Source organism: Pleurodeles waltl, chromosome 8 (genome assembly GCF_031143425.1).
Source record: "Pleurodeles waltl isolate 20211129_DDA chromosome 8, aPleWal1.hap1.20221129, whole genome shotgun sequence".
Classification (NCBI taxonomy): domain Eukaryota; kingdom Metazoa; phylum Chordata; class Amphibia; order Caudata; family Salamandridae; genus Pleurodeles; species Pleurodeles waltl.
Window position 1 is genome coordinate 1,528,640,939 of NC_090447.1, and position 27,959 is coordinate 1,528,668,897.

The 27,959-nt window shown below is 47.2% G+C and overlaps 1 protein-coding gene across 3 annotated transcripts in view; it reads right to left on the minus strand.

Moving 5' to 3' along the window:
* The window catches only part of TRAPPC10 (trafficking protein particle complex subunit 10), a 407,991-nt gene that overhangs the window by 163,856 nt on the left and 216,176 nt on the right, over window positions 1–27,959 (minus strand). For all 3 annotated transcript variants that reach the window (XM_069202936.1, XM_069202937.1, XM_069202939.1), the window contains 2 exons: window positions 24,688–24,834; window positions 23,006–23,120 (listed from right to left, as the gene is read on the minus strand). In XM_069202936.1, coding sequence (XP_069059037.1) covers window positions 23,006–23,120; window positions 24,688–24,834 — 262 coding nt within the window. The remainder of the gene's footprint in view (window positions 1–23,005; window positions 23,121–24,687; window positions 24,835–27,959) is intronic.

Sequence of the window (27,959 nt, forward strand, 5' to 3'; positions counted from 1 at the left end):
GTCGTTATCTTGCAACCAGAGACTCATGCAGGCTGATTCGACTGTCTTCAATGGTGCAGACAGTCTGGGTCCCAATCAGGCCTGGCTTCCACTCCAACGAAGCATGGCTCGAGCCTCCTCAGGGATGCTACAGTGGCCCTGCTGGCACTTTCCTTTAGTGCTGTGGGGTACTGCGGACAACCGGTTGGGTGACGGAGGCAATCGTCTGGCACCAAAAAATTACAGAAAAGTCAGAGAAGTCCAGAGGGAATGCCAGTGAGTGCAAGCTGCACCAGCAGCTACATTGGCTGCTTCCACTTTGCACGGGCATTCCTAATTTTAGATTCCTAGCATGGGGAAACTTAGTCTCCTCCTCTGAAAAGGATAGGCTTAATAGCAAATAGGATCAAATTGTTATTTCCCAAAGGGCTAGTAGTTTCGAAAGTTTAGAAAGGATGGGGAAGACCAATCACTCATCTTTAAATGAAAATTGCCACAGTCATGCTTCCCACTTAGTAAAGTCAGTCACTGTTTAACCCCTTCTGTGCCGCGGACGTAGTGGTTACGTCCCGCCGCACAGTGCTGCTGTGCCGAGGACGTAACCACTACGTCCTCGGCACACAGCCCAGAGGGAGCGCTCTCGCTCCCTCTGTGTGCTTCCCCCCCACCCCCCAAAGTCAGGGATGGAAGGGGAAGCCCTTCCCCTTCCACCCCCGACCCCCCCAGCCCCTCATAATGACCTCAGCGCGCGATCGCGCGCTGACTTCATTATGGGATCCTCGCCGCACAGGAAGCCATTTGCTTCCTGTGCGGCGACGAGTCAAGAGGTGAGTTTCTCTTCCCGGTGGGTGGGGGGTTGGGGCTAAAGAGGCACCGGGGAAAAGGAAAGGCTTTTCCTTTTCCCCGGTGTCTCTTTGAGCATTCCTGCTGCCCGATCGCATTGCGATCGGGCAGCAGGAATGCCCACTAGACTCCAGGGATTTGGTTTTTTTTGTTGATCTTTCTGTTTCTTGCACGCGGGGAGCGGCCCCTTGGGCAAGGGTCGCTCCCCTTTAGGGGGCAATTACTTAGGCCATTTCTGCCCCCCTTAGGGGCAGATCTGGCTACTTTTTAGCCAGATCTGCCCTCAAGGGGGGCAGAAAACACTAGATCACCAGGGATTTATATTGTTATGTGTATTTATGTGTGGGGGGGTGCCCCCTTGGCCAAAGGGCGCCCCCCCCAAGGGGGCAGAGAACTGTTGGCCTTTTCTGCCCCCCTTGGGGGCAGATCGGCCTATTTTTTTTAGGTCCATCTGCCCCCAAGGGGGGCAGAAGCCACTTAGGCACCAGGAATTGTGTGTGTAGTGGATGGGGGGGGGCGCCCCCTTGGGCAAGGGTCGCTCCCCTTTGGGGGGCATGTCTTTTAGGGCCATTTCTGCCCCCCTTGAGGGCAGATTGGCTACTTTTTAGAAAGATCTGCCCCCAAGGGGGGCAGAAAACACTAGATCACCAGGGTTTTTTATTTTTATGTGTATTTATGTGGGGGGGTGCCCCCTTGGGCAAGGGGCGCCCCCCACCCCCAAGGGAGCAGAGAACTGTTGGCCTTTCCTGCCCCCCTTGGGGGCAAATCGGCCTATTTATTTTAAGTCCATTTGCCCCCAAGGGGGGCAGAAGCCACTTAGGCACCAGGGATTGTGTGTGTAGTAGATGGGGGGGCGCCCCCTTGGGCAAGGGTCGCTCCCCTTTGGGGGGCATTTCTTTTAGGGCCATTTCTGCCCCCCTTGAGGGCAGATCAGCCTATTATTTTTAGGCTGATCTGCCCCAAGGGGGGCAGAAACCAATAGAACGCCAGGGATTTTTTTTAATGTGTATATTTTTGTGGGGGGGCGTCCCCTTGGGCACGGGGCGCCCCCCCAAGGGGGGCATTGACCTGTTGGCCATTTCTGCCCCCCCTGGGGGCAGATGGGCCTATTTTTGTAGGCCCACCTGCCCCCAAGGGGGGCAGAAGCCACTTCGACACCAGGGATAGTGTGTGTGTGTGTGTGTGTGTGTGTGTGTGTGTGTGTGTTAGTGGATTGGGGGGGGGGGGCCTTGGGCAAGGGTCGCCCCCCACTTTGGGGGCACATGTACCCAGGCCATTTCTGCACCCCTTGGACACAGATCAGCCTATTATTTTTAGGCTGGTCTGCCCCCAAGGGGGGCAGAAACCACTAGAACACCAGTTTTTTTTTTAAATTTGTTTTTTTTGTGGGGGGGCATTGACCTGTTGCTCATTTCTACACCCCCTGGGGGCAGATGGGCCTATTTTCTTAGGCCCACCTGCCCCCAAGGGGGGCAGAAGCCACTTAGACACCAGGGATAGTGTGTGTGTGTGTGTTAGTGGATGGGGGGGGGCCTTGGGCAAGGGTCGCCCCCCACTTTGGGGGCACATGTACCCAGGCCATTTCTGCACCCCTTGGAGACAGATCAGCCTATTATTTTTAGGCTGGTCTGCCCCCCAGGGGGGCAGAAACTACTAGAACGCCAGGGATTTTTTTTTATTTGTTTATTTTTGTGGGGGGGGCGTCCCCTTGGTCACGGGGCGCCCCCCCAAGGGGGGCATTGACCTGTTGCCCATTTCTACACCCCCTGGGGGCAGATGGGCCTATTTTGTTAGGCCCACCTGCTCCCAAGGGGGGTAGAAGCCACTTAGGCACCAGGGATAGTGTTGTGTGTGTTTTTTTTTTTTTTTTTTAGGGCTGTCCCCTTTGGCAAGGGTCGCTCTCCATGGGGACACACTACTAAAGGTATTTTCTGGCTTCCTTGGGGTAGACAGGCCTATTTTATTAGTAGGCCCATCTGCCCCTATGGCAGAATCCACTTAGGCACCAATTTCTAAATGTTTGATGGTGGGGTGTTTGTCAACTGAAGAAGTCTTTGCATTTGTGATAAAAAATGTTTTCCTCCTTTTTGTTCTAGTTCAAAGCTTTTGCTTTATTTGCTGTGGCTCCTTGCGGTTTTGGCGGTGGTTGACCTGAAGTTTGCACAGTTGCATGTTTTAGGTAAGTAAAACAATTTTCTCCAAAGGAGTATTGTTGCCATGCATGAATGACATGTTTGTAGGGGGTGTACTAAATGCAGGATTGTGTGTGAAATTGTCCTTAGGTTTGTGCACAATGATATTTGTTTTGTCTTATTTCTAATTTGCCTTTCTTTCTTTATTTTTAGTGGGATATCATTGGTGATTGCTGTGTAGTAGCTGGTGAATCAAGCTTTTTCAGGCAAGTGAGCGGTATAGTTTTTGAGTTTATAACTCTTACTAACAAAGCTACACTTTGTTACTTGTCTTACACAGTGCTGGTTGTTGGTGGTGAATTTGTCCAGTTAATTTTAGCAGGAGAGATCATGGCTAGCCACAGGATGACCGCTCAGCAGGTGGTTGGTATGCTTTTTGAGTCACAGTCTGATCATGACTATGAGACGGACTCTTTATCTGAGGCAGAGGAGGAAGTCAGAGATTCTGGCAGTGATGTTTGTCTTGGAGGGGAATCTTCTGATGATGAAGCCACACTCAGTGCAGATGAAGGGCCTGTTTTAGAGGAGGGCATTGATGTGCCAATAGTGCAGCAACCTGGGGCTGAAAGGTTTCCCATTATAAGACCTGATGTCTGGGTTGACCCAAACATGGAGCAGCCAGAGTTGCCTGCCTTTACTGGTCTCCCGGGGTGTAACGCCAATACAGAGAACTTTATGCCTATCAATTTCTTTGAGTTATTCATGGATGATGTGTTTTTGGAAGAGATTGTTGAGCAGACTAATTTGTATGCGGAGCAGCATTTGAGGGACAACGCTGCTAGACTTAGGCCACACTCTAGAGCTGCCCAGTGGATTCCCACAAATTTGGAGGAGTTAAAAAAGTTTTTGGGTTTGACTTTTTTGATGGGGTTGATAAGGAAGCCGCCACTGGCTTCTTATTGGTCTACTAGTCCCTTGATGGCAACAGCTATATTTCCAGCGACCATGAGTCGTAATCGGTATTTGCTTCTTCTTAGGATGCTGCATTTTGTTGACAATGCTTTAGCCTTGCCACGAGATCACCCAGATTCTGACCGTCTTTTTAAGATTAGGCCTGTCCTTGATCATTTTGTAGATCGGTTTTCGGAGGTCTATGTTCCAGGCAAAGAAATAAGTGTGGACGAGTCTTTGGTCCTCTTCAAGTGTCGTTTGGTTTTTAGGCAGTACATTCCTAGCAAAAGGGCACGATATGGAATTAAATTGTATATGCTGTCTGAAAGTAGGACAGGATATGTGTATAGTTTCCGTGTGTACACTGGTAGGGATTCCAATATTGACCCCCCTGGTTGTCCTCCCACTTTTGGAGTTACTGAGAAAATTGTGTGGGATCTTGGTAGACGACTGTTCAACAAAGGTCACCATTTGTATGTAGATAACTTCTACACTGGTGTGCAATTGTTCAAGGAATTGTTTAGAGTGGACACAGTTGCTTGTGGCACAATCCGTTCTAACCGGAAAGGCTATCCAAGGGAGCTTGTCTGTAAAAAACTTGAGAGAGGACAGTGCTGTGCCTTGCGGAACGAGGAGCTGCTAGCTTTGAAATTTTCAGACAAGAGGGATGTCTACATGCTAAGTACCATCCATGATGAGAGTACTTCCCCTGTGACTGTTTGGGGCCAAGTTGCTGAAGTGCGCAAACCTGTGTGCATTTTAGATTATAATAAGCACATGGGAGGTGTAGATAGAGTTGACCAGAGGTTGGAACCTTATACTGCTATTCGTAAGTCTTACGTTTGGTATAAGAAGTTAGCACTTCACCTCTTCCACTTAGCAACCTTCAATGCTTTTATTGTGTTTAGGGATAGGTCTCCAGAGTCAAAGATGACATTTGTGAAATTTCAGGAGTCAGTGATAGAGAGCCTTATTGTGGTGGAACAGGCCAGAGTTCCTAGAGGAGCAGTGGTGGAGGATGTGGCTAGATTGAAAGATCGCCACTTTGCTGAGCACATTCCTCCCACACCCAAAAAAGACTTTCCAGCTAAGAAATGTAGAGTGTGTTTTCGAAGAGGTATCCGGAGGGAGACTCGAATGTACTGCCCAGATTGTCCTTCAAAGCCTGGGCTGTGTGTCGGTGCTTGTTTTAAGAATTACCACACCCAGAAGAATTTCTGGGAACAACCATGAGTGTAAACTCATGTCTGTTTTGTATTTTCATGTGTTTAGTTTCATGGTTAGCATTTCTGTCATGTTCTTAGTTAGAGCTTTTGTGTTTGTAGTTTTGTAATTCTTTCTACTTAGTTAGGGGTTCCTCTGTTAAAAAAAAAAAAAAAAATGATGCCATTGTGGGTGGAGTGGGGCTTGGCTGAGAGTGTACATATTGACTTGATGTTGGCTACTGCAACACACTGCCAGCCAAACACCAGTCCACACACTCCCATCAGCTGGTGTGATTGTTGTATCAGGCATGTGGGCGTATGTAAGTGACGGGCCCTTGAGTGGCGCAGTCTGTCGATGTGAGTGTTGTAATGTGCTGGGCCCGTGGCTGGCGGTGTGAATGGCCTTGTGTGTGTCATGTATGAAAGTTGTGTGAATGGACTGTAAAGCGGTTGGTGCCTTGTCGCGGCTTTACAGCTCACGAGCTGTGAGTCATTGGTTCAGTTTTTTGCCTTTCAGTTACTAACAGTGCATTTCATTTTTGTGAAAGCTCTTCTTAGTAAAATTTGATCCACTGAACCATCACTCAACCTCTTGCCAAATCCAACCAGTATGTGTGGTAAAAATGACAAAACCTGCTCCGCTGTAATCAGGCGTCGCAGCACACCTGTGACACGCTAGGTGCCTCAGGTGGGACCCCGATGATGAAGCATGCCACCAACTTGGTTGGTGGGTGAGGGGTCTTTTTCACATAACCTAACTGTGTTTCTTTTCAAAATTTTAGTGTTTGGCACATCACGGACGTATGTGGGCACATCAAAACGATATATTACAAAACTACCTGTGTTTGGGGGGGAGAGGGCACCTAGGTTTTTGGTCCTGTGTGCGGCCTTCATCTAGGGAAACCTACCAAACCCAGACATTTTATAAAACTAGACACCCCAAGGAGTCCAGGGAGGTGTGGCTTGCGTGGATCCCCCAACATTTTCTTACCCAGACTCCTCTGTAAACCTCAAAATGTGCTTAAAAAAGCATATTTTCCTTACTTTTCTTCGTAGGATCACCACTCCAGCACAAAATTCCTACTCCCCAGTGTTCCCCTCAGCCTCCCAAGTAAAATGACACCTCACTTATGTGGGTCCCCAAAGCAGAGTCAGTCTAAAGATGTATAAAAGAATATGTCCTTATAAACTTGCTGTGCTATCCCCTCTATCTCTACAAGTTTTGGGCCTTATTCTGTTGCAGGCACCTGGCCCACCCACACAAGTGAGGTATCATTTTTATCAGGAGACTTGGGGGAACGCTGGGTGGAAGGAAATTTGTGGCTCCACTCAGATTCCAGAACTTTCTGTCACCGAAATGTGTGGAAAATGTGTTTTTTTAGACAGAATTTGAGGTTTGCAAAGGATTCTGGGTAACAGAACCTGGTCCGAGCCACACAAGTCACCCCATCTTGGATTCCCCTAGGTCTCTAGTTTTCAGAAATGCACAGGTTTGGTAGGTTTCCCTAGGTGCCGGCTGAGCTAGAGGCCAAAATCTACAGGTAGGCACTGTTTTCAATGAAAAAATGTGATGTGTCCACGTTGCGTTTTGGGGCATATCCTGTCACGGGCGCTAGGCCTACCCACACAAGTGAGGTATCATTTTTATCGGGAGACGTGGGGGAACGCTGGGTGGAAGGAAATTTGTGGCTCCTCTCAGATTCCAGAACTTTCTGCCACAGAAATGTGAGGAACATGTGTTTTTTTAGCCAAATTTGGAGGTTTGCAAAGGATTCTGGGTAACAGAACCTGGTACGAGCCACACAAGCCACCCCATCTTGGATTCCCCTAGGTCTCTAGTTTTCAGAAATGCACAGGTTTGGTAGGTTTCCCTAGGTGGCGGCTGAGCTACAGGCCAATATCTACAGGTAGGCACTTTGCAAAAAACACCTCTGTTTTCCTTCACAAATTCGGATGTGTCCACGTTGCGCTTTGGGGCGTTTCCTGTCGCGGTCGCTAGGCCTACCCACACATGTGAGGTATCATTTTTATCGTGAGACGTGGGGGAACGCTGGGTGGAAGGAAATTCGTGGCTCCTCTCAGATTCCAGAACTTTCTGCCACAGAAATGTTAGGAACGTGTTTTTTTAGCCAAATTTTGAGGTTTGCAAAGGATTCTGGGTAACAGAACCTGGTCCGATCCACACAAGTCACCCCATCTTGGATTCCCCTAGGTCTCTAGTTTTCAGAAATGCACAGGTTTGGTAGGTTTCCCTAGGTGGCGGCTGAGCTACAGGAGAAAATCTACAGGTACGCACTTTGCTAAAAACAGGTCTGTTTTCTGTGATGTGTCCACGTTGCGCTTTGGGGCATTTCCTGTCGCGGGCGCTAGGCCTACCCACACAAGTGAGGTATCATTTTTATCGGGAGACGTGGGGGAACGCTGGGTGGAAGGAAATTTGTGGCTCCTCTCAGATTCCAGAACTTTCTGCCACAGAAATGTGAGGAACATGTGTTTTTTTAGCCAAATTTTAAGGTTTGCAAAGGATTCTGGGTAACAGACCCTGGTCCGAGCCACACAAGTCACCCCATCTTGGATTCCCCTAGGTCTCTAGTTTTCAGAAATGCACAGGTTTGGTAGGTTTCCCTAGGTGGCGGCTGAGCTACAGGCCAAAATCTACAGGTAGGCACTTTGCTAAAAACAGGTCTGTTTTCTGTGATGTGTCCACGTTGCGCTTTGGGGCATTTCCTGTCGCGGGCGCTAGGCCTACCCACACAAGTGAGGTATCATTTTTATCGGGAGACGTGGGGGAACGCTGGGTGGAAGGAAATTCGTGGCTCCTCTCAGATTCCAGAACTTTCTGCCACAGAAATGTGAGGAACATGTGTTTTTTTTAGCCAAATTTTGAGGTTTGCAAAGGATTCTGGGTAACAGAACCTGGTCCGAGCCACACAAGTCACCCCATCTTGGATTCCCCTAGGTCTCTAGTTTTCAGAAATGCACAGGTTTGGTAGGTTTCCCTAGGTGGCGGCTGAGCTACAGGCCAAAATCTACAGGTACGCACTTTGCTAAAAACAGGTCTGTTTTCTGTGATGTGTCCACGTTGCGCTTTGGGGCATTTCCTGTCGCGGGCGCTAGGCCTACCCACACAAGTGAGGTATCATTTTTATCGGGAGACGTGGGGGAACGCTGGGTGGAAGGAAATTTGTGGCTCCTCTCAGATTCCAGAACTTTCTGCCACAGAAATGTGAGGAACATGTGTTTTTTTAGCCAAATTTTAAGGTTTGCAAAGGATTCTGGGTAACAGACCCTGGTCCGAGCCACACAAGTCACCCCATCTTGGATTCCCCTAGGTCTCTAGTTTTCAGAAATGCACAGGTTTGGTAGGTTTCCCTAGGTGGCGGCTGAGCTACAGGCCAAAATCTACAGGTAGGCACTTTACAAAAAACACCTCTGTTTTCCTTCACCAATTTGGCTGTGTCCACGTTGCGCTTTGGGGCATTTCCTGTCGCGGGCGCTAGGCCTACCCACACAAGTGAGGTATCATTTTTATCGGGAGACGTGGGGGAACGCTGGGTGGAAGGAAATTCGTGGCTCCTCTCAGATTCCAGAACTTTCTGCCACAGAAATGTGAGGAACATGTGTTTTTTTAGCCAAATTGAGGTTTGCAAAGGATTCTGGGTAACAGAACCTGGTCCGAGCCACACAAGTCACCCCATCTTGGATTCCCCTAGGTCTCTAGTTTTCAGAAATGCACAGGTTTGGTAGGTTTCCCTAGGTGGCGGCTGAGCTACAGGCCAAAATCTACAGGTAGGCACTTTGCTAAAAACAGGTCTGTTTTCTGTGATGTGTCCACGTTGCGCTTTGGGGCATTTTCTGTCGCGGGCGCTAGGCCTACCCACACAAGTGAGGTATCATTTTTATCGGGAGACGTGGGGGAACGCTGGGTGGAAGGAAATTCGTGGCTCCTCTCAGATTCCAGAACTTTCTGCCACAGAAATGTGAGGAACATGTGTTTTTTTAGCCAAATTTTGAGGTTTGCAAAGGATTCTGGGTAACAGAACCTGGTCCGAGCCACACAAGTCACCCCATCTTGGATTCCCCTAGGTCTCTAGTTTTCAGAAATGCACAGGTTTGGTAGGTTTCCCTAGGTGGCGGCTGAGCTACAGGCCAAAATCTACAGGTAGGCACTTTGCTAAAAACAGGTCTGTTTTCTGTGATGTGTCCACGTTGCGCTTTGGGGCATTTCCTGTCGCGGGCGCTAGGCCTACCCACACAAGTGAGGTATCATTTTTATCGGGAGACGTGGGGGAACGCTGGGTGGAAGGAAATTCGTGGCTCCTCTCAGATTCCAGAACTTTCTGCCACAGAAATGTGAGGAACATGTGTTTTTTTAGCCAAATTGAGGTTTGCAAAGGATTCTGGGTAACAGAACCTGGTCCGAGCCACACAAGTCACCCCATCTTGGATTCCCCTAGGTCTCTAGTTTTCAGAAATGCACAGGTTTGGTAGGTTTCCCTAGGTGGCGGCTGAGCTACAGGCCAAAATCTACAGGTAGGCACTTTGCTAAAAACAGGTCTGTTTTCTGTGATGTGTCCACGTTGCGCTTTGGGGCATTTCCTGTCGCGGGCGCTAGGCCTACCCACACAAGTGAGGTATCATTTTTATCGGGAGACGTGGGGGAACGCTGGGTGGAAGGAAATTCGTGGCTCCTCTCAGATTCCAGAACTTTCTGCCACAGAAATGTGAGGAACATGTGTTTTTTTAGCCAAATTTTGAGGTTTGCAAAGGATTCTGGGTAACAGAACCTGGTCCGAGCCACACAAGTCACCCCATGTTGGATTCCCCTAGGTCTCTAGTTTTCAGAAATGCACAGGTTTGGTAGGTTTCCCTAGGTGGCGGCTGAGCTACAGGCCAAAATCTACAGGTAGGCACTTTGCAAAAAACACCTCTGTTTTCCTTCACCAATTTGGCTGTGTCCACGTTGCGCTTTGGGGCATTTCCTGTCACGGGCGCTAGGCCTACCCACACAAGTGAGGTATCATTTTTATCGGGAGACGTGGGGGAACGCTGGGTGGAAGGAAATTCGTGGCTCCTCTCAGATTCCAGAACTTTCTGCCACAGAAATGTGAGGAACATGTGTTTTTTTAGCCAAATTTTGAGGTTTGCAAAGGATTCTGGGAAACAGAACCTGGTCCGAGCCACACAAGTCACCCCATCTTGGATTCCCCTAGGTCTCTAGTTTTCAGAAATGCACAGGTTTGGTAGGTTTCCCTAGGTGGCGGCTGAGCTACAGGCCAAAATCTACAGGTAGGCACTTTGCAAAAAACACCTCTGTTTTCCTTCACCAATTTGGCTGTGTCCACGTTGCGCTTTGGGGCATTTCCTGTCGCGGGCGCTAGGCCTACCCACACAAGTGAGGTATCATTTTTATCGGGAGACGTGGGGGAACGCTGGGTGGAAGGAAATTCGTGGCTCCTCTCAGATTCCAGAACTTTCTGCCACAGAAATGTGAGGTACATGTGTTTTTTTAGCCAAATTTTGAGGTTTGCAAAGGATTCTGGGTAACAGAACCTGGTCCGAGCCACACAAGTCACCCCATCTTGGATTCCCATAGGTCTCTAGTTTTCAGAAATGCACAGGTTTGGTAGGTTTCCCTAGGTGGCGGCTGAGCTACAGGCCAAAATCTACAGGTAGGCACTTTGCTAAAAACAGCTCTGTTTTCTGTGATGTGCCCACGTTGTGTTTTGGGGCATATCCTGTCGCGGGCGCTAGGCCTACCCACACAAGTGAGGTATCATTTTTATCGGGAGACGTGGGGGAATGAAAATGTCACTTACCCAGTGTACATCTGTTCGTGGCATTAGTCGCTGCAGATTCACATGTTTGGCACAGTCCGCTGCCTGGTGTTGGGCTCGGAGTATTACAAGTTGTTTTTCTTCGAAGAAGTCTTTTTGGTCCTCCCTCTTTGGCTCCATTGCGCATGGGCGTCGACTCCATCTTAGATTGTTTTCCCCGCAGAGGGTGAGGATGGAGTTGTTTGGTATAAATAGTGCCCATGCAATGGAGTGAATATGTATGTATGATAAGAGTTTCTAAAAATTATTTACAAATGTTCAGATGTTTAAGGTTTATGATCTACTTCTAAACGGCTACAGGCTTCCCGGGGAGGTGGGAGGGTACATGTGAATCTGCAGCGACTAATGCCACGAACAGATGTACACTGGGTAAGTGACATTTTCAGTTCGATGGCATATGTTGCTGCAGATACACATGTTTGGCATAGACTATAAAGCAGTTACCTCCCCTAAAAGCGGTGGTTTAGCCTGTAGGAGTTGAAGTAGTTTGGAATAATGTTCTTAGTACAGCTTGGCCCACTGTAGCTTGTTGTGCATTTAGTACGTCTACACAGTAGTGTTTAGTAAACGTATGAGGCGTAGACCAGGTTGCAGCCTTACATATTTCGCTCATAGGAATGTTTCCTAGAAAGGCCATTGTAGCACCTTTCTTTCTGTTTGAGTGTGCCTTTGGTGTAATAGGCAATTCTCTTTTGGCTTTAAGATAGCATGTTTGAATGCATCTGACTATCCATCTAGCAATGCCTTGTTTAGAGATTGGATTTCCTATGTGTGGTTTTTGAAAAGCTATGAACAGTTGTTTTGTTTTCCTGATTAGCTTTGTTCTGTCAATGTAATACATTAGTGCTCTTTTGATGTCTAATGTATGTAGTGCCCTTTCAGCCACAGAATTTGGTTGTGGGAAGAACACTGGCAATTCTACTGTTTGATTTAAATGGAATGGTGAGATTACTTTTGGCAGAAATTTTGGATTTGTTCTTAGAACTATTTTATTGTTGTGTATTTGAATAAATGGTTCTTGTATGGTAAATGCCTGTATTTCACTTACTCTTCTGAGGGATGTGATTGCAATGAGAAATGCGACCTTCCAGGTTAGATATTGCATTTCACAGGAATGCATGGGTTCGAAAGGGGGACCCATGAGTTTTGTTAAGACGATGTTAAGGTTCCATGAAGGAACTGGTGGTGTTCTTGGTGGTATAATTCTTTTTAGCCCTTCCATGAATGCTTTAATAACTGGTATTCTAAATAGAGACGATGAATGAGTAGTTTGTAGGTAAGCAGATATAGCTGCGAGGTGTATTTTTATAGATGAAAAAGCGAGATTCGCTTTTTGCAAATGTAGTAAGTATCCTACTATGTCTTTAGTAGAGGCATGTACTGGTTGTATTTGATTGGCATGGCAGTAGTAAACAAATCTTTTCCACTTAGATGCATAGCAGTGTCTAGTGGAAGGTTTTCTAGCTTGTTTTATGACCTCCATGCATTCTTGTGTGAGGTCCAAGTGTCCAAATTCTAGGATTTCAGGAGCCAAATTGCCAGATTCAATGATGCTGGGTTTGGATGTCTGATCTGTTGTTTGTGTTGTGTTAACAGATCTGGCCTGTTGGGTAGTTTGACATGCGGTACTAGTGAAAGGTCTAGTAGAGTTGTATACCAAGGTTGTCTTGCCCATGTGGGTGCTATCAGTATGAGTTTGAGTTGGTTTTGACTCAACTTGTTTACTAGATATGGAAGGAGAGGGAGAGGGGGAAAAGCGTACGCAAATATCCCTGACCAATTCATCCATAGAGCATTGCCTTGTGATTCGCGGTGTGGGTACCTGGATGCGAAGTTTTGGCATTTTGAGTTTTCTCTTGTTGCGAACAAATCTATCTGGGGTGTTCCCCAAATTTGAAAGTACTTGTTCAGAACTTGGGGGTGAATTTCCCATTCGTGGACTTGTTGGTGGTCTCGCGAAAGGTTGTCTGCTAGTTGGTTTTGTATTCCTGGAATAAATTGTGCTATTAGGCGAATGTTGTTGTGAATCGCCCACTGCCAAATTTTTTGTGTTAGGAGGCACAATTGTGTTGAGTGTGTTCCTCCTTGTTTGTTTAGATAATACATTGTTGTCATGTTGTCTGTTTTGACAAGAATGTATTTGTGTGTTATTATGGGTTGGAAGGCTTTTAACGCTAGAAATACTGCCAACAGTTCTAGGTAATTGATATGAAGTTTTGTTTCGTGTATATCCCATTGTCCTTGAATGCTGTGGTGATTGAGGTGTGCTCCCCACCCTGTCATGGAAGCATCTGTTGTTATAACGTATTGAGGCACTGGGTCCTGAAATGTCCGCCCTTTGTTTAAATTTTTGCTGTTCCACCATAGAAGCGAGAGGTATGTTTGGCGGTCTACCAACACCAGATTTTGAAGTTGACCCTGTGCCTGTGACCATTGTGATGCTAGACACTGTTGTAAGGGTCGCATGTGTAGTCTTGCGTTTGGGACAATGGCTATGCATGATGACATCATGCCTAGAAGTTTTAGCACAAATTTTGCTTGTATCTTTTGGTTTGGAAACATAGCACTTATTAGCTTGTGGAATGCTTGCACTCTTTGTGGACTTGGAGTGGCAATTCCTTTTGATGTGTTGATGGTTGCTCCTAGATATTGTTGTGTTTGACACGGTTCTAGGTGTGATTTTGTGTAGTTGATGGAAAACCCCAGTTTGTGAAGGGTTTGTATGACAAAGGTGGTGTCGTTTGCGCATTTTTTTACTGTGTTGGTTTTGATTAGCCAGTCGTCTAGGTAAGGGAACACATGTATTTGTTGTCTCCTGATGTGTGCTGCTACTACTGCTAGACATTTTGTGAACACTCTTGGTGCAGTTGTTATTCCGAATGGCAACACCTTGAATTGGTAATGTATTCCTTTGAATACGAACCGTAGGTACTTTCTGTGAGAAGGGTGTATTGGTATATGAAAGTACGCATCCTTTAGGTCTAATGTGGTCATGTAATCTTGCTGTTTGAGCAGTGGAATGATGTCTTGTAGTGTGACCATGTGAAAATGGTCCGATATGATGTAGGTATTTAGTGTCCTGAGATCTAATATTGGTCTCAATGTTTCGTCTCTTTTTGGAATTAGAAAGTACAGGGAGTAAACTCCTGTGTTTTTTTGTTGTACTGGTACTAATTCTATTGCATCCTTTTGCAGTAGTGCTTGAACTTCTAGTCCTAAAAGTTCTAAATGATGTTGTGACATTTTGCGTGTTTTGGGGGGGATGTTTGGTGGGAAGTTGTGGAATTCTATGCAATAGCCATGTTGGATTATTGCTAATACCCAATTGTCTGTTGTAATCTGTTGCCAAGATTGGTAGAATTGGCTTAGTCTTCCACCCACTGGTGTTGAGTGAAGGGGTTGCGTGACTTGAAAGTCACTGTTTAGGTGGAGGTGTTTTTGGAGTCTGGAATCTTCCCCTACTCCTTGGGAATTGACCCCCCGATATCCCCTGAAACCACCCCTTTGGAAGGAACCCTGATATGGTGTGGTTCTTGATTGTTGGCTGGTGGTGTCTGTGGGTTGGCCACGAAACCCCCCTCTAAATGGCGTTTTTCTGAAAGAGCCTCTGCTCTGCGGGGAGTAGAGTGCGCCCATGGCTTTGGCCGTGTCTGTGTCCTTTTTAAGTTTTTCAATGGCTGTATCCACTTCCGAGCCAAACAGTTGTTTCTCGTTGAAGGGCATATTAAGGACAGCCTGCTGGATTTCAGGTTTGAAGCCCGAAGTGCGTAGCCAAGCGTGTCTCCTTATGGTGACAGCAGTGTTGACTGTTCTTGCTGCAGTATCGGCTGCGTCTAGTGAAGAGCGGATTTGATTGTTTGAGATCGTTTGTCCCTCTTCCACTATTTGCTGCGCCCTTTTTTGGTATTCCTGGGGAAGATGGTCTACGAGAAGTTGCATCTCGTCCCAGTGTGCGCGGTCATATCTGGCCAGCAGCGCTTGTGAATTTGCGATGCGCCACTGGTTGGCTGCCTGTGACGCCACTCTTTTCCCTGCCGCGTCAAATTTTCGGCTTTCTTTGTCCGGAGGTGGGGCGTCGCCAGATGTATGTGAATTTGCTCTTTTGCGAGCTGCCCCTACTACCACAGAGTCGGGTGGTAACTGCGAAGTAATAAACACTGGGTCTGTGGGTGGTGGTTTGTATTTCTTATCCACCCTTGGGGTGATGGCTCTTGATTTTACGGGCTCCTCAAAAATTTGTTTTGCGTGCCGTAACATCCCTGGTAGCATTGGGAGACATTGATATTGGCTATGTGTAGCCGAGAGGGTGTTAAATAAGAAATCATCCTCTATAGGATCGGAATGCAGTTGGACATTGTGGAAGTCTGCAGCCCTAGCCACCAGTTGCGAGTATGAGGTACTGTCCTCTGGCGGTGACGGCTTTGTGGGGTATGACTCGGGATCATTGTCCGGCACTGGGGTGTCCTACAGGTCCCAAGCGTCTTGATCCTGATCGTCATGACTTATGGTAGTTTGCGCTGGTGAGTGCATTTGTGGCGGTGTTTGTGCCGGCGATGCCTGTGGAGGAGAGGGCGGAGGCGTGACTTTTTTAACCACTTTGGCTTGTGGTTGTGTGTCATCCTTTGGAAGTCCGATCTTTCTTTTCCTCATGATTGGGGGAAGGGTTGATATCTTCCCTGTATCTTGCTGGATGCACAGTCTCTTTTGTGTGTAGTCCGATTCTACACTTTGGAGCTCTTGTCCAAATTTGTGCATCTGGCCACTTAGTCCTTGTTCCTCTGAGTAGGATGAAGGTGTGGTATTTTTCGGCGCCGAGAGAGAATCTTTTTTCGGTTTCGGCACCGACAGAATTTTTGTTCCTTTCGGCATGGATTCTCGGTGCCGATGTCTTTCGGTGCCGGTATCTTGTTTTTGTCTCTCGGAGCCGCTTTCTCGGCTCCGAGGTTGCTCCATGGCGGTCCCTCGACCGGAGTCGGGTGTCTTCGCTATGGGCGTGCCCTTTTTTGGCCCCTTCGACGGGTCGCCTGATTTATGGGTCGAGCCATGGCCTGTTGGCAGTGGCGTCCCCTGGGCTTTTGGTTTGTCGATGGATTTACTTTTCGACGTCTTACTCACAGTTTGTTGCTGTTGTTCGACGTCGGAGTCTCCGGATTCTGATTCCGGAACCGAGAATGTTTCCTCTTCGTCGTCGAAACGTTGTTTTGTCGACGTGGACGCCATTTGGTGACGCCTGGCTCTTCGGTCCCGGAGTGTTTTTCTGGACCGGAAGGCTCGACAGGCTTCACAGGTATCCTCCTTGTGCTCGGGGGACAAGCACAAGTTACAGACCAAGTGCTGATCTGTATAAGGATACTTACTGTGACATTTTGGGCAGAAACGAAACGGGGTCCGTTCCATCGGCTTCGATGTCGCACGCGGTCGGGCCGACCAGGCACCGATGGGGGATCGAAACTGCCCCAAAGTCTTCCGATGATCGGTGTCGATGTACCTAACTATCCCGATACCGAACGGAACAATACCGACGCTTTCTTCCGAGATTCTGACTAACTTTCCGAACCGAAACACGGAGCGAAAAGGAATACGTCCGAACCCGACAGCGGAAAAAAAACAATCTAAGATGGAGTCGACGCCCATGCGCAATGGAGCCAAAGAGGGAGGAGTCCTTCGGTCCCGTGACCAAAAAGACTTCTTCGAAGAAAAACAACTTGTAATACTCCGAGCCCAACACCAGGCAGCGGACTGTGCCAAACATGTGTATCTGCAGCAACATATGCCATCGAACATATATTTTTCTATACAAAAACCTATTGGCCTGGAATTGTCTCTGAGTGTGTGTTCCTCATTTATTGCTTGTGTATGTACAACAAATGCTTAACACTACTCCTTTGATAAGCCTACTGCTCGACCACACTACCACAAAATACAGCATTAGTATTATCTCTTTTTGCCACTATCTTACCTCTAAGGGGAACCCTTGGACTCTGTGCATACTATTCCTTACTTTGAAATAGTGCATACAGAGCCAACTTCCTACAGTCCTGGATCGTCTTTGGTTGCATGAGGGAGCACTTATCACATGGCTTAGAGTTGAGTCACAAGCCTGACTCCAAAGACACACCTAGTACAAGTCTGTGACCGACATCTGCTTCCTGCAGCCACAACTTGGCTTGAAATCTGTTGTTTTTGGTGGGGACATCTTCCCTAGTACAATGTCAAACAATCATGGGGATGGTTGGAAAACCAACCAAATTGGGTGTGGAGCTCCAGATCCTCACTGGAAGGCACGGAAAGAAAATAAGTTACATATGCGCACAGGGGTGGTGCTTATATGCAGGTCTGCTCTGTCATATCTGGGGCAGTGTGGAGCCAAGGCGGAGTAGCATGATGACACCTAGTGGTGCACAAGAGCACAGCTATGAAAAACTGCATATCCAGACTAGCGTCTGAGGGATACTCGAATGGGAGGAATTTACAGTTAGAAGTATCCACTGTATGTATATAACAATAAGACATGCCAATGAACAAACAAAGAAAAGTAGTACTCTATGAAAGGGTTAACATGCAGCCCTGACGCAACTCCAGCACCAAGAACGGATGTTTGCAATGGTGGCTGTGTGGTAGCGGTCTGGGATCCTTGAAGGACCAGAGGCTTGTGCTACTCTTTAATCCGTAGTGGCTCCTCGGTGTCTATGACCCCCCCTTTAGGGGACACCCGCAGGACATGCCTAGACCCATTTAGCACAAACACAGGCATCCGCTACAGTCTGTTCTCCTTAGACTTGGCGGTCAAGCTCCACCTTCATCAAGGCGAGGTTCTCTGTATGCTTTAGGCATCAAAGGGATTGAACGTCAATCCTCCCTGCTCCCCTTCATGAAATGGACACTGGAACGCCACTACTTGCTGAGGCCTATTTTCAGATGATGTGGCGCTAAGTCATTGGTTGAGATAAAATGTACATCTAACTGAGAAACCTTGCAGAGTAAGCTCCAATTCGGAACAAGATGACCTTTACTCTTATAACAAACCAAGCTGCACCACTCTGGTTTCTTAGCTATGTAACTCTGAGCGGTTTCTGTTAGCCAGTTTAATGCTACTCAATTCACCAAATATAGACAGATAAAAAGCTGAGTTGGTCTTGGCATGACTTAAATTTGTGACTTGTTGATCACAGCACGTCACCAGGACGTATTTAGTCAACCTGCCTTGAAATCATCAGGGACACAGCTGCATTTCACATGCACTATACCTAATCTACCTTTCCCCCACACAACACCACTACCACTCTGGCGTACAGCTCATCAGAACCTGTACCAAGCTGGAGACAAGCAAGTGCCTAGATGAGCATCGCACTGTCAGACTGGCCCAGAGCTCAATCACATGCAAAGGACACAGAGACCACCCCCAAGTGCACACACACCCACTACCCACCCACGTATCTCCAAAGAAGTCACCTCTGGAAATCAGAAGCTGCCAATCAATTTCCCAAGGAAAACATCAGAAACAGGGCTCCTTCACAGCCTATACAGAAAGCGAACCCTTAGACACACTCTTGATGTTACTGTGCTAAGGGTGAGGACCACAAACCAAGGTTTGGTTGCAGGAACAGTGCCAGATGATGACAATACCATGGAAGGGGCTTACTTCGCCCACACTGATTTAAGGCATACATGTTGCATATTTAAAGAGAAGGGATGTATTATTTACCTGACAACTGTCCAATTAGAACACATTATGAAAGCTGTGTTCTTAGCATAGCCCTACACCACAAGCGCACTCAGATGCTCACCACTACACCAAAGATATAAACAAAGATTTAATAATCACATTGCAAGCCACACATAAATAATCCATAATTGAAACCATTCTGGTCTAGCACTATACACTGAAGAGCAAGATGCATGCACAGATCATTCCTTTGCAAATGCAGCAGCAACTAACAGGCTCTAGGCTGATACCGCATAAGACATCAAGTCATGCTGTGCTGAACTGCAAGAAGGGAGACCGGCAAGAACAAACAGGCATGAAGAGTTGTATCCTATCTTACACTTTCAAATAACAGGGCTGTGTCAAATCTTTGAGGCTCAAAGAATGTTCACCTTGACGGTCATTAGATTGGTCTCTGAATTCACTAACATCTGCACTGATTTTCTGAAAGTCTTCTAGTTGGGGACGGGGGGTAGATCTTCCCAATGCAAATGGACGAGGTTGATGGATTATTAATTAGCCCACACCGCCTCACTGAGCGAACACTATGCTGAGCAACATCGCAAGCCAAGCAAAGTTTGCAGAAGGTAAGGGGAGCACTCAAGACTTCAACATGAGAACAGATGAGCCATGTATATCCTTACATTCCTGATGCAGAAAGATCTCTTCATTACAGGATTAACAGTAAACTGAATGACACAACCTACAATAGTTTTCATTATAAACCCATTGTGTTAACAGAGGTAATTCTGCTGCAGAAAATTCCACAAAATGTACACCCCTCAAGCAACTGGAAGGAAGGAAGGCAGGAAAGACAGACAGACAGGACAGATAGATCGAGACAGACAGACAGAGGTTAAGGATACCAAATTAAACCCCAGGGTTATATTTGCTTAGTCACTAGTGTCACAGCTGAAAACGCATTTAATTTAAGGTATGTTGATAAAAGTTAGTTTTATTATGTTTATATAAGAGAGAAAAATACCAAATATTGATTTTCACAGTAACAGTGCAAACAAGTACATGGAACACTTCAGTTTCAAGGTGATGCAATCAGAAGAAGTATAAGGACCTGTTTTCCCTCAAGACAAAAATTCAAACTAACAACGCAAACTCCACAGACGAGAGTGGAGGTTCTCTCTACTGTCACCTTGCCAAGAGAAAGTAAACCATTGTTGTGCTCAGCTTTCAGGTACCCAAGAAAAGTGCCTCATATTCTGATAGGCTGCCTGAGAGACTCTCCCTCACCCTGCGGGCACTCTTCTTTGTGGACAACTTTACCCCATTGTTGTTGGTTTTCAACCTATGTTGCGCTCCAGCTAAGCCAGAGGAATGTGCCTGTGACACATTTGGGTCAGTCACATCACTCCTGCGTGACATCCAGCAACTACCATCAATTCCAATCTGATGCGGACCGTGAGTGGCCCAAGAGCTGCGGCTATCAAAGGACATGCACCAGCGCTTCTAAGCGCACTGAAAACCGACACAGTGGAAAGCTACACATTGAGCTGCTGGACCAGCAGTGCAGAAGTCAAATAAGTCACTATGTTTATAAACACTGCAGTCCGCAAGTAAATAAGAGGGAACTAAAACACATGCACGAAATACACCTTTAGGGCAAAGGAGTTGTATAGTTTTAAAGTGCCTTGAACTGAGAGATAATTTGAGCAGGAAACTGAAAAATAGATACAAATCACTACATTTATGTAAACACGGTGCAAATTAAAGCTCGACTGTCGGGACAGAATCTGCCACTATCGGAAGGAGGAAGAAATCTGGGACATGAGCTGGCTCCATTATCTTTCTCTTGAGCCTGCTGCATCCCCTTGAGACTTCAGTTGCTAGCTCTTTGTTCCGGGGTATTCGCTCACTTGCCTGTGCATGTGCTTTCAGGTCTGGCTCCACAAAGCTTTATGTGTCTGGGAGATTTCATCTCATCAACACACAAAACAAAACAGAGGGGCTTTCGGTTAGCCCCCTTCAGCCACTGGTTGCTTTGGCTCATCCCAATATTCCAGTGCACTTGTACAATGGCATTCAGGTTAAGAATCAAACCATAGCAGGATTTACCTTTTCGCACCCGGCCTCCAATTAAATGATGCATTAGGTTTATGATGTGCCAATCACGGTTCTGCACACTGTGCAACCAGGGTCTCACCACAACCACAGTCAGACTGAGTCATTCTCAGCAGAGATAATGGACACAATCAATCTGGTGCATCCTGGTTCTTAGTTCCATTACTGTATGCTGCCAAGGCCAACAACGCCTCTGCACAGACACTTCCTGGCCGAGGGCACACCATTCCTGGTGTGATGCCACTTTGTTGTTTCGGCCAAAAGCCCAGGCCTTCAGCAGTGCCACCTCTCCGCTTGGCAGGCTGTGAGGTGCGCACAGTTACCCTGACAGGGTCAGGCAGTCGCATGAGTTTTTCCGACTCCAGAAAGGCTCCAGGTGTCACTTGATAACACTGGGCTACCAGTCGCTGGCTCTATAGAAACCTTTCAACGTTTCCATATGACTGGCTCTCTAGGAACTTCTAGAGAATTTCAGATTCTACGTCTCATTTTAATAAAAATACAGCAAATGGGGTATTGCTTTCATTAAGATAATGCATAATTCAGATCAGTTTAATGACTAAATCCTCCCCACCAACTGTACCACAAGGCAGCAGCTTTTATAGAGGACATGCAAGAGCTCTCAAATAACCCACAAATGGAGGGTCAGTTGAGAGGCCCTGCAAAGCTGCTGTTTTTGTATTCTGCTGCTCTTCGCTCACACCACAGTCAGCTATCTGTAGTCTTGTCTGTAACCAGCTAGGCACCACGCCTTCCAGGAAGCATGCCTCACAAATGGCATAAAACGAGAAGTCAAGTCACTCAGGGTTAAACATGTCTGAACTGAAGCATTTAATTCCATTGCCCAACTCTGGGTCCTGCAGGCCTAACTGCATAAGTGCAGGCAACAGCCATCTTGGCATGGTGCAATAATGCTAGAGGCAGCTTTCTTTGACAGAAGCTGTAGCGTGCTTCTATGGTTTTCTAAATTCTCCTTGTTAAAGTAAATGTAAACAACAGATGATCCTGTGCTGCGTGCCTCTACTGCAACTTACCGGTGTGATCCTTGATGTTTGGTGTTGTAGCAAATGACCTCTAAACACGGCATTCAGAACCAGCTGCACGACAGAGGAGTAAACCTGCCACATCTCACTTCCAGGTGAGGGGTGATTCAAAGACTGGCTTCAGAAGAGAGGCAGACAAGGAGCCTGTAGGTCTGATAAATGGAGCCAGAAAAAGCAAGCAGCTGAAACAGTCTGCAAAGAGGCTAAAGTAAGGGACCACTGCACCCAAACTAGGTGTCCATGGGCTCTTGTAAGGCAGGCTACTTCTTCAATTTGCTTTATGTCTGGAGGTCGTAGCTGTTGCACATTCACCTTGGCTGCAGGATGTCATGGGGGACCAGCTAGCACAGCAGATGATACACAAACCTGGACATCCTACTGCACACACACGGAGCCATGCTTATCCGTTGCCAACATGTTTTGAGGATGCAGTTTGATGGTAAATGGATGTGCTGTGCTTATGCCAATCTAACGGCAGGGGATCAGTCACCAATCTGTGTCAGTGAGGACCAGAAAATTGTCTGACATACACCAAACCTTAGCAAAGAGCATGTGCCAGGTCTCTAGCATCGCTAGACACAATTCTTTCATCATACGTACTTCTATACATACACATACACTCATACATATGTATACATACAAACGCACACAAACACACAAAGTTTCGCAGACTCACACAAACCCTCATCAAAAGCAAGCACATACTTGAACACATCAGGGATTCAGGATCCTGGAGGGGTAGGAGGCTCTGCTGCAATGACTCCACATATCAGAGACGGCAGCAATCATTTTGTCCTCACACCCATACTGTGTCAGATTTCTGAAATGCTGATTTCTGAAATGCTTTAGGACAGACACCCCGTCACAAGTATATCATTTATCAGGCTGCGGGCGTGTGCTCTATTCCTCTGCCACGTTAACGTTCATCAATTGAGGACAAACATCAAGAACCTATTGTCCCTTTTCTCAAAATATTAGGCACTGCAACAGTAATAGTTTGGAAATTATAATTTGATTTAACCTACAAATGTTTTAACTCTAACAGGAACATATCACAATGTGTACATTAGTTACTGCGTACATTACGCGTGTGCCTGAGTACAGAGGCCTTCAAACAACAAATTAAATTAGTCTTTTGATTCTGTAAGTGTTCAACGGGAGGAAGTCCGACACGTGGTGTAGCTTTCTAGTGAGGATTGCACAGGAGTAAAAGGAGTCTCCCTCACACACTCACCAGTCTCCGGCCGCTCCTCTCCAAGTCCCGCTAGAAGATCCACCGTCCGCTGAAGGTCTTCGGAGTTAGGTCCATTTTCTGACGCCAGCCCGCACAGGTAGCCCAAGGACTTCAACTGAGAAGAGAAGAAAGACTGGTCAAATGCCAACCTGGTGCTTCATGTTAATCACAAATTCACCCAACACAAGTAAATGTTTGCAAGCATTCTATCTTGCAACAATCAGAAGGGGCTGCTGCACCTCAAAACTCAGGCTCTTTTCAAACACACCCTTCACAGCTCCTAGCTTCAAGAATCTTCATTCATGCTATTGTAACCGGTCACTCAATGGGAAAAATAAAACAAGAGGCCACAGAAAAGGAAGTCCTGCAGTGAAAGCAAAAAGGTAAAAGGAGAGAGACGAACCGAGAGAGAATGGGAGGTAAGCAAAGTGGTCAGAAGGGAAACAGAATTGGAGACAGGATAAACGGAAGGGCAGGAAGGAATTTAAAAAAAGGGGGGGGGGGTTACTTGTGCTAAGCCAATAAGGTTTAACAGCACAAGAAAGGAAGCAAAGAAATACAAGGGGGGGGGGGAGGAGAGGGACTGTATGAAAGAGAAAATGGCAGGGAACGGCGATAACTACACAGACGGTGAAGGAGAAGATGAATGAGGTACCAAATCTTGAAAGGAGAGAGGGTCTGTAGGGAGAAACAAAGAAATAAAGTTAAGGGAGAAGGAGGAGGGAAGAGAAACAAAGGGAATGGAGAAAACCTGTAAATGAAAGTGGAGAAAAGCAGAGAGGTGAAGGAAAGAGACAGGAGCTGTGGAGTGGGTGAAGGATGCAAGAAGGGAAGGGAAAACAGGAAGAGAGACCTACATTCCTAGCCAGTATGCTAATCCCCTATTTCCAAGTCATAGCTCTGCCATAAAGTTTGGCTCTCTTTTTGAAGGTTCCCTAAATCAAAGGGACACGTGCTGGAGGGTGATGGTTCAGGGTTTTATGCCCTTGGATCTAGAACAACCTGCCTCTGGAGCTTTGTGCCACCCTCAACTTCATCGCTTTTAAACAAAAAATGAGGTTGCATTTGTGTTCATTGCCTTAAGTATACTTGGCAGCTAGCTAATGTGGATAGGGGGTTGAACAACTGGCGTTTGTCTCTCTGCTCTTTGTCCTTTTAGAGCTTTTCTTCCTTTCTGCTATATAGTCCTAATGCCAAGAAATCTCAGATCACATGCGTTCAATTAATATTAATGAAAATAATAACCTTAACAACAGAGGAAAAAGAAGAAGAAATGGAGATAGGAGAGAGAGAAATGCCAGATGATTTAAAAAGCAGGGGAAAAAAAGGGGGCAGAGATGGATGGGCTGGAGAAAAGCAGCCAAGTTAAAAAGCTGGCCATCTCAAACTGAAAGTCGGATTGTCTTTTGAATCCAAACCTTTGAAAGAGTTTTAACATTGTTTTTGCCTTTGGAATGCCAAAAACAGAAACACAATCTAATGGGGGAGAGAGTAATGGCCTTATTTTTCAAATCCAACCTGCCAGTTGTTCAATCTCAAAGGATGGCAAGAGAAGGAGAAAGGATGATGAGAAAACAAAAAAGGCAAACAGGGAAATTAAGGGAGAAAGAAAAGGAAACAGATGGAGGTAAGGTGAGGGCGAGAAGGGAGCAGAGTGTGGGATATGCTTGTTCCAGACCCACCTTCTCTGTGGCATAACTCCACAAGCCCACCATATGGGAAATGTTGGAGTCGAGCTGCGCTCTGTCGCAGCAGCCTTCTATCCTCTGCAGAACCTCCAGGCAGCTCAGGAACACCCAACAGTCCAGAGCTCCGGGTGGAACAGAGACCTGCATACAACATGGAGGAAGAACAGGTGCCGTTACTGTAGGAGGCTGGACTGGCTTGTAGTGAGTACCTAGGGGTACTTACACCTTGCACCAGGCCTAGTTATCCCTTATTAGTGTATAGGGTGTCTAGCAGCTTAGGCTGATAGATAATGGTAGCTTAGCAGAGCAGCTTAGGCTGAACTAGGAGACGAGTGAAGCTCCTACAGTACCACTAGTGTCATATGCACAATATCAAAAGAAAACCCAATACACAGATATACTAAAAATAAAGGTACTTTATTTTTATGACAATATGCCAAAAGTATCTCAGTGAGTACCCTCAGTATGAGGATAGCAAATATACACAAGATATATGTACACAATACCAAAAATATGCAGTATAGTATTAGAAAACAGTGCAAACAATGTATAGTTACAATAGGATGCAATGGGGACACATAGGGATAGGGGCAACACAAACCATATACTCCAAAAGTGGAATGCGAACCATGAATGGACCCCAAACCTATGTGACCTTGTAGAGGGTCGCTGGGACTGTAAGAAAACAGTTAGGGTTAGAAAAATAGCCCACCCCCAAGACCCTGAAAAGTGAGTGCAAAGTGCACTAAAGTTCCCCAAAGGACATAGAAGTCGTGATAGGGGAATTCTGCAGGAAAGACACAAACCAGCAATGCAACAACAATGGATTTCCAAACGAGGGTACCTGTGGAACAAGGGGACCAAGTCCAAAAGTCACAAGTAAGTCGGAGATGGGCAGATGCCCAGGAAATGCCAGCTGTGGGTGCAAAGAAGCTGCTACTGGACAGTAGAAGCTGGAGATTCTGCAGGAACGACAAGGGCTAGGAACTTCCCCTTTGGAGGACGAATCCCTCACGCCGTGGAGAGTCGTGCAGAAGTGTTTTCCTGAAGAAAGACCGCCAACAAGCCTTGCTAGCTGCAAATCGTGCGGTTAGGGTTTTTGGATGCTGCTGTGGCCCAGGAGGGACCAGGATGTCGCCAATTGCGTCTGGGGACAGAGGGGGCGTCGAGCAAGACAAGGAGCCCTCTCAGAAGCAGGCAGCACCTGCAGAAGTGCCGGAACAGGCACTACAAAGTGGAGTGAAACGGTGCTCACCCGAAGTTGCACAAATGAGTCCCACGCCGCCAGAGGACAACTTAGGAGGTCGTGCAATGCAGGTTAGAGTGCCGTGGACCCAGGCTGGACTGTGCACAAAGGATTTCCGCCGGAAGTGCACGGAGGCCGGAGTAGCTGCAAAAGTCACGGTTCCCAGCAATGCAGTCTGGCGTGGGGAGGCAAGGACTTACCTCCACCAAACTTGGACTGAAGAGTCACTGGACTGTAGGAGTCACTTGGACAGAGTTGCTGGATTCAAGGGACCTCGCTCGTCGTGCTGAGAGGAGACCCAGGGTACCGGTGATGCAGTTCTTTGGTGCCTGCGGTTGCAGGGGGACGATTCCGTCGACCCACGGGAGATTTCTTCGGAGCTTCTAGTGCAGAGAGGAGGCAGACTACCCCCACAGCATGCACCACCAGGAAAGCAGTCGAGAAGGCGGCAGGATCAGCGTTACAGAGTTGCAGTAGTCGTCTTTGCTACTTTGTTGCAGTTTTGCAGGCTTCCAGCGCGGTCAGCAGTCGATTCCTTGGCAGAAGGTGAAGAGAGAGATGCAGAGGAACTCGGATGAGCTCTTCCATTCGTTATCTAAGGAATTCCCAAAGACAGAGACCCTAAATAGCCAGAAAAGAGGGTTTGGCTACTTAGGAGAGAGGATAGGCTAGCAACACCTGAAGGAGCCTATCAGAAGGCGTCTCTGACGTCACCTGCTGGTACTGGCCACTCAGAGCAGTCCAGTGTGCCAGCAGCACCTCTGTTTCCAAGATGGCAGAGGTCTGGAGCACACTGGAGCAGCTCTGGGCACCTCCCAGGGGAGGTGCAGGTCAGGGGAGTGGTTACTCCCCTTTCCTTTGTCCAGTTTCGCGCCAGAGCAGGGCTGAGGGGTCCCTGAACCGGTGTAGACTGGCTTATGCAGAAATGGGCACCATCTGTGCCCATGAAAGCATTTCCAGAGGCTGGGGGAGGCTACTCCTCCCCAGCCCTAACACCATTTTCCAAAGGGAGAGAGTGTAACACCCTCTCTCTGAGGAAGTCCTTTGTTCTGCCTTCCTGGGCCAAGCCTGGCTGGACCCCAGGAGGGCAGAAACCCATCTGAGGGGTTGGCAGCAGCAGCAGCTGCAGTGAAACCCCGGGAAAGGCAGTTTGGCAGTACCAGGGTCTGTGCTAGAGACCCGTGGGATCATGGGATTGTGCCAACTATGCCAGGATGGTATAGAGGGGGCAATTCCATGATCATAGACATGTTACATGGCCATATTTGGGGTTACCATTGTGAAGCTACATATAGGTAGTGACCTATATGTAGTGCACGCGTGTAATGGTGTCCTCGCACTCACAAAGTCCGGGGAATTGGCCCTGAACAATGTGGGGGCACCTTGGCTAGTGCCAGGGTGCCCACACACTAAGTAACTTAGCACCCAACCTTTACCAGGTAAAGGTTAGACATATAGGTGACTTATAAGTTACTTAAGTGCAGTGTAAAATGGCTGTGAAATAACGTGGACGTTATTTCACTCAGGCTGCAGTGGCAGGCCTGTGTAGGAATTGTCAGAGCTCCCTATGGGTGGCAAAAGAAATGCTGCAGCCCATAGGGATCTCCTGGAACCCCAATACCCTGGGTACCTCAGTACCATATACTAGGGAATTATAAGGGTGTTCCAGTATGCCAATCTAAATTGGTAAAATTGGTCACTAGCCTGTTAGTGACAATTTTAAAGAAATGAGAGAGCATAACCACTGAGGTTCTGGTTAGCAGAGCCCCAGTGAGACAGTTAGGCATCACACAGGGAACACATACCTATAGGTCACAAACTTATGAGCACTGGGGTCCTGACTAGCAGGGTCCCAGTGACACATAACAAGCATACTGAAAACATAGGGTTTTCACTATGAGCACTGGGCCCTGGCTAGCAGGATACCAGTGAGACAGTGAAAACACCCTGACATACACTCACAAACAGGCCAAAAGTGGGGGTAACAAGGCTAGAAAGAGGCTACTTTCTCACAGTTACC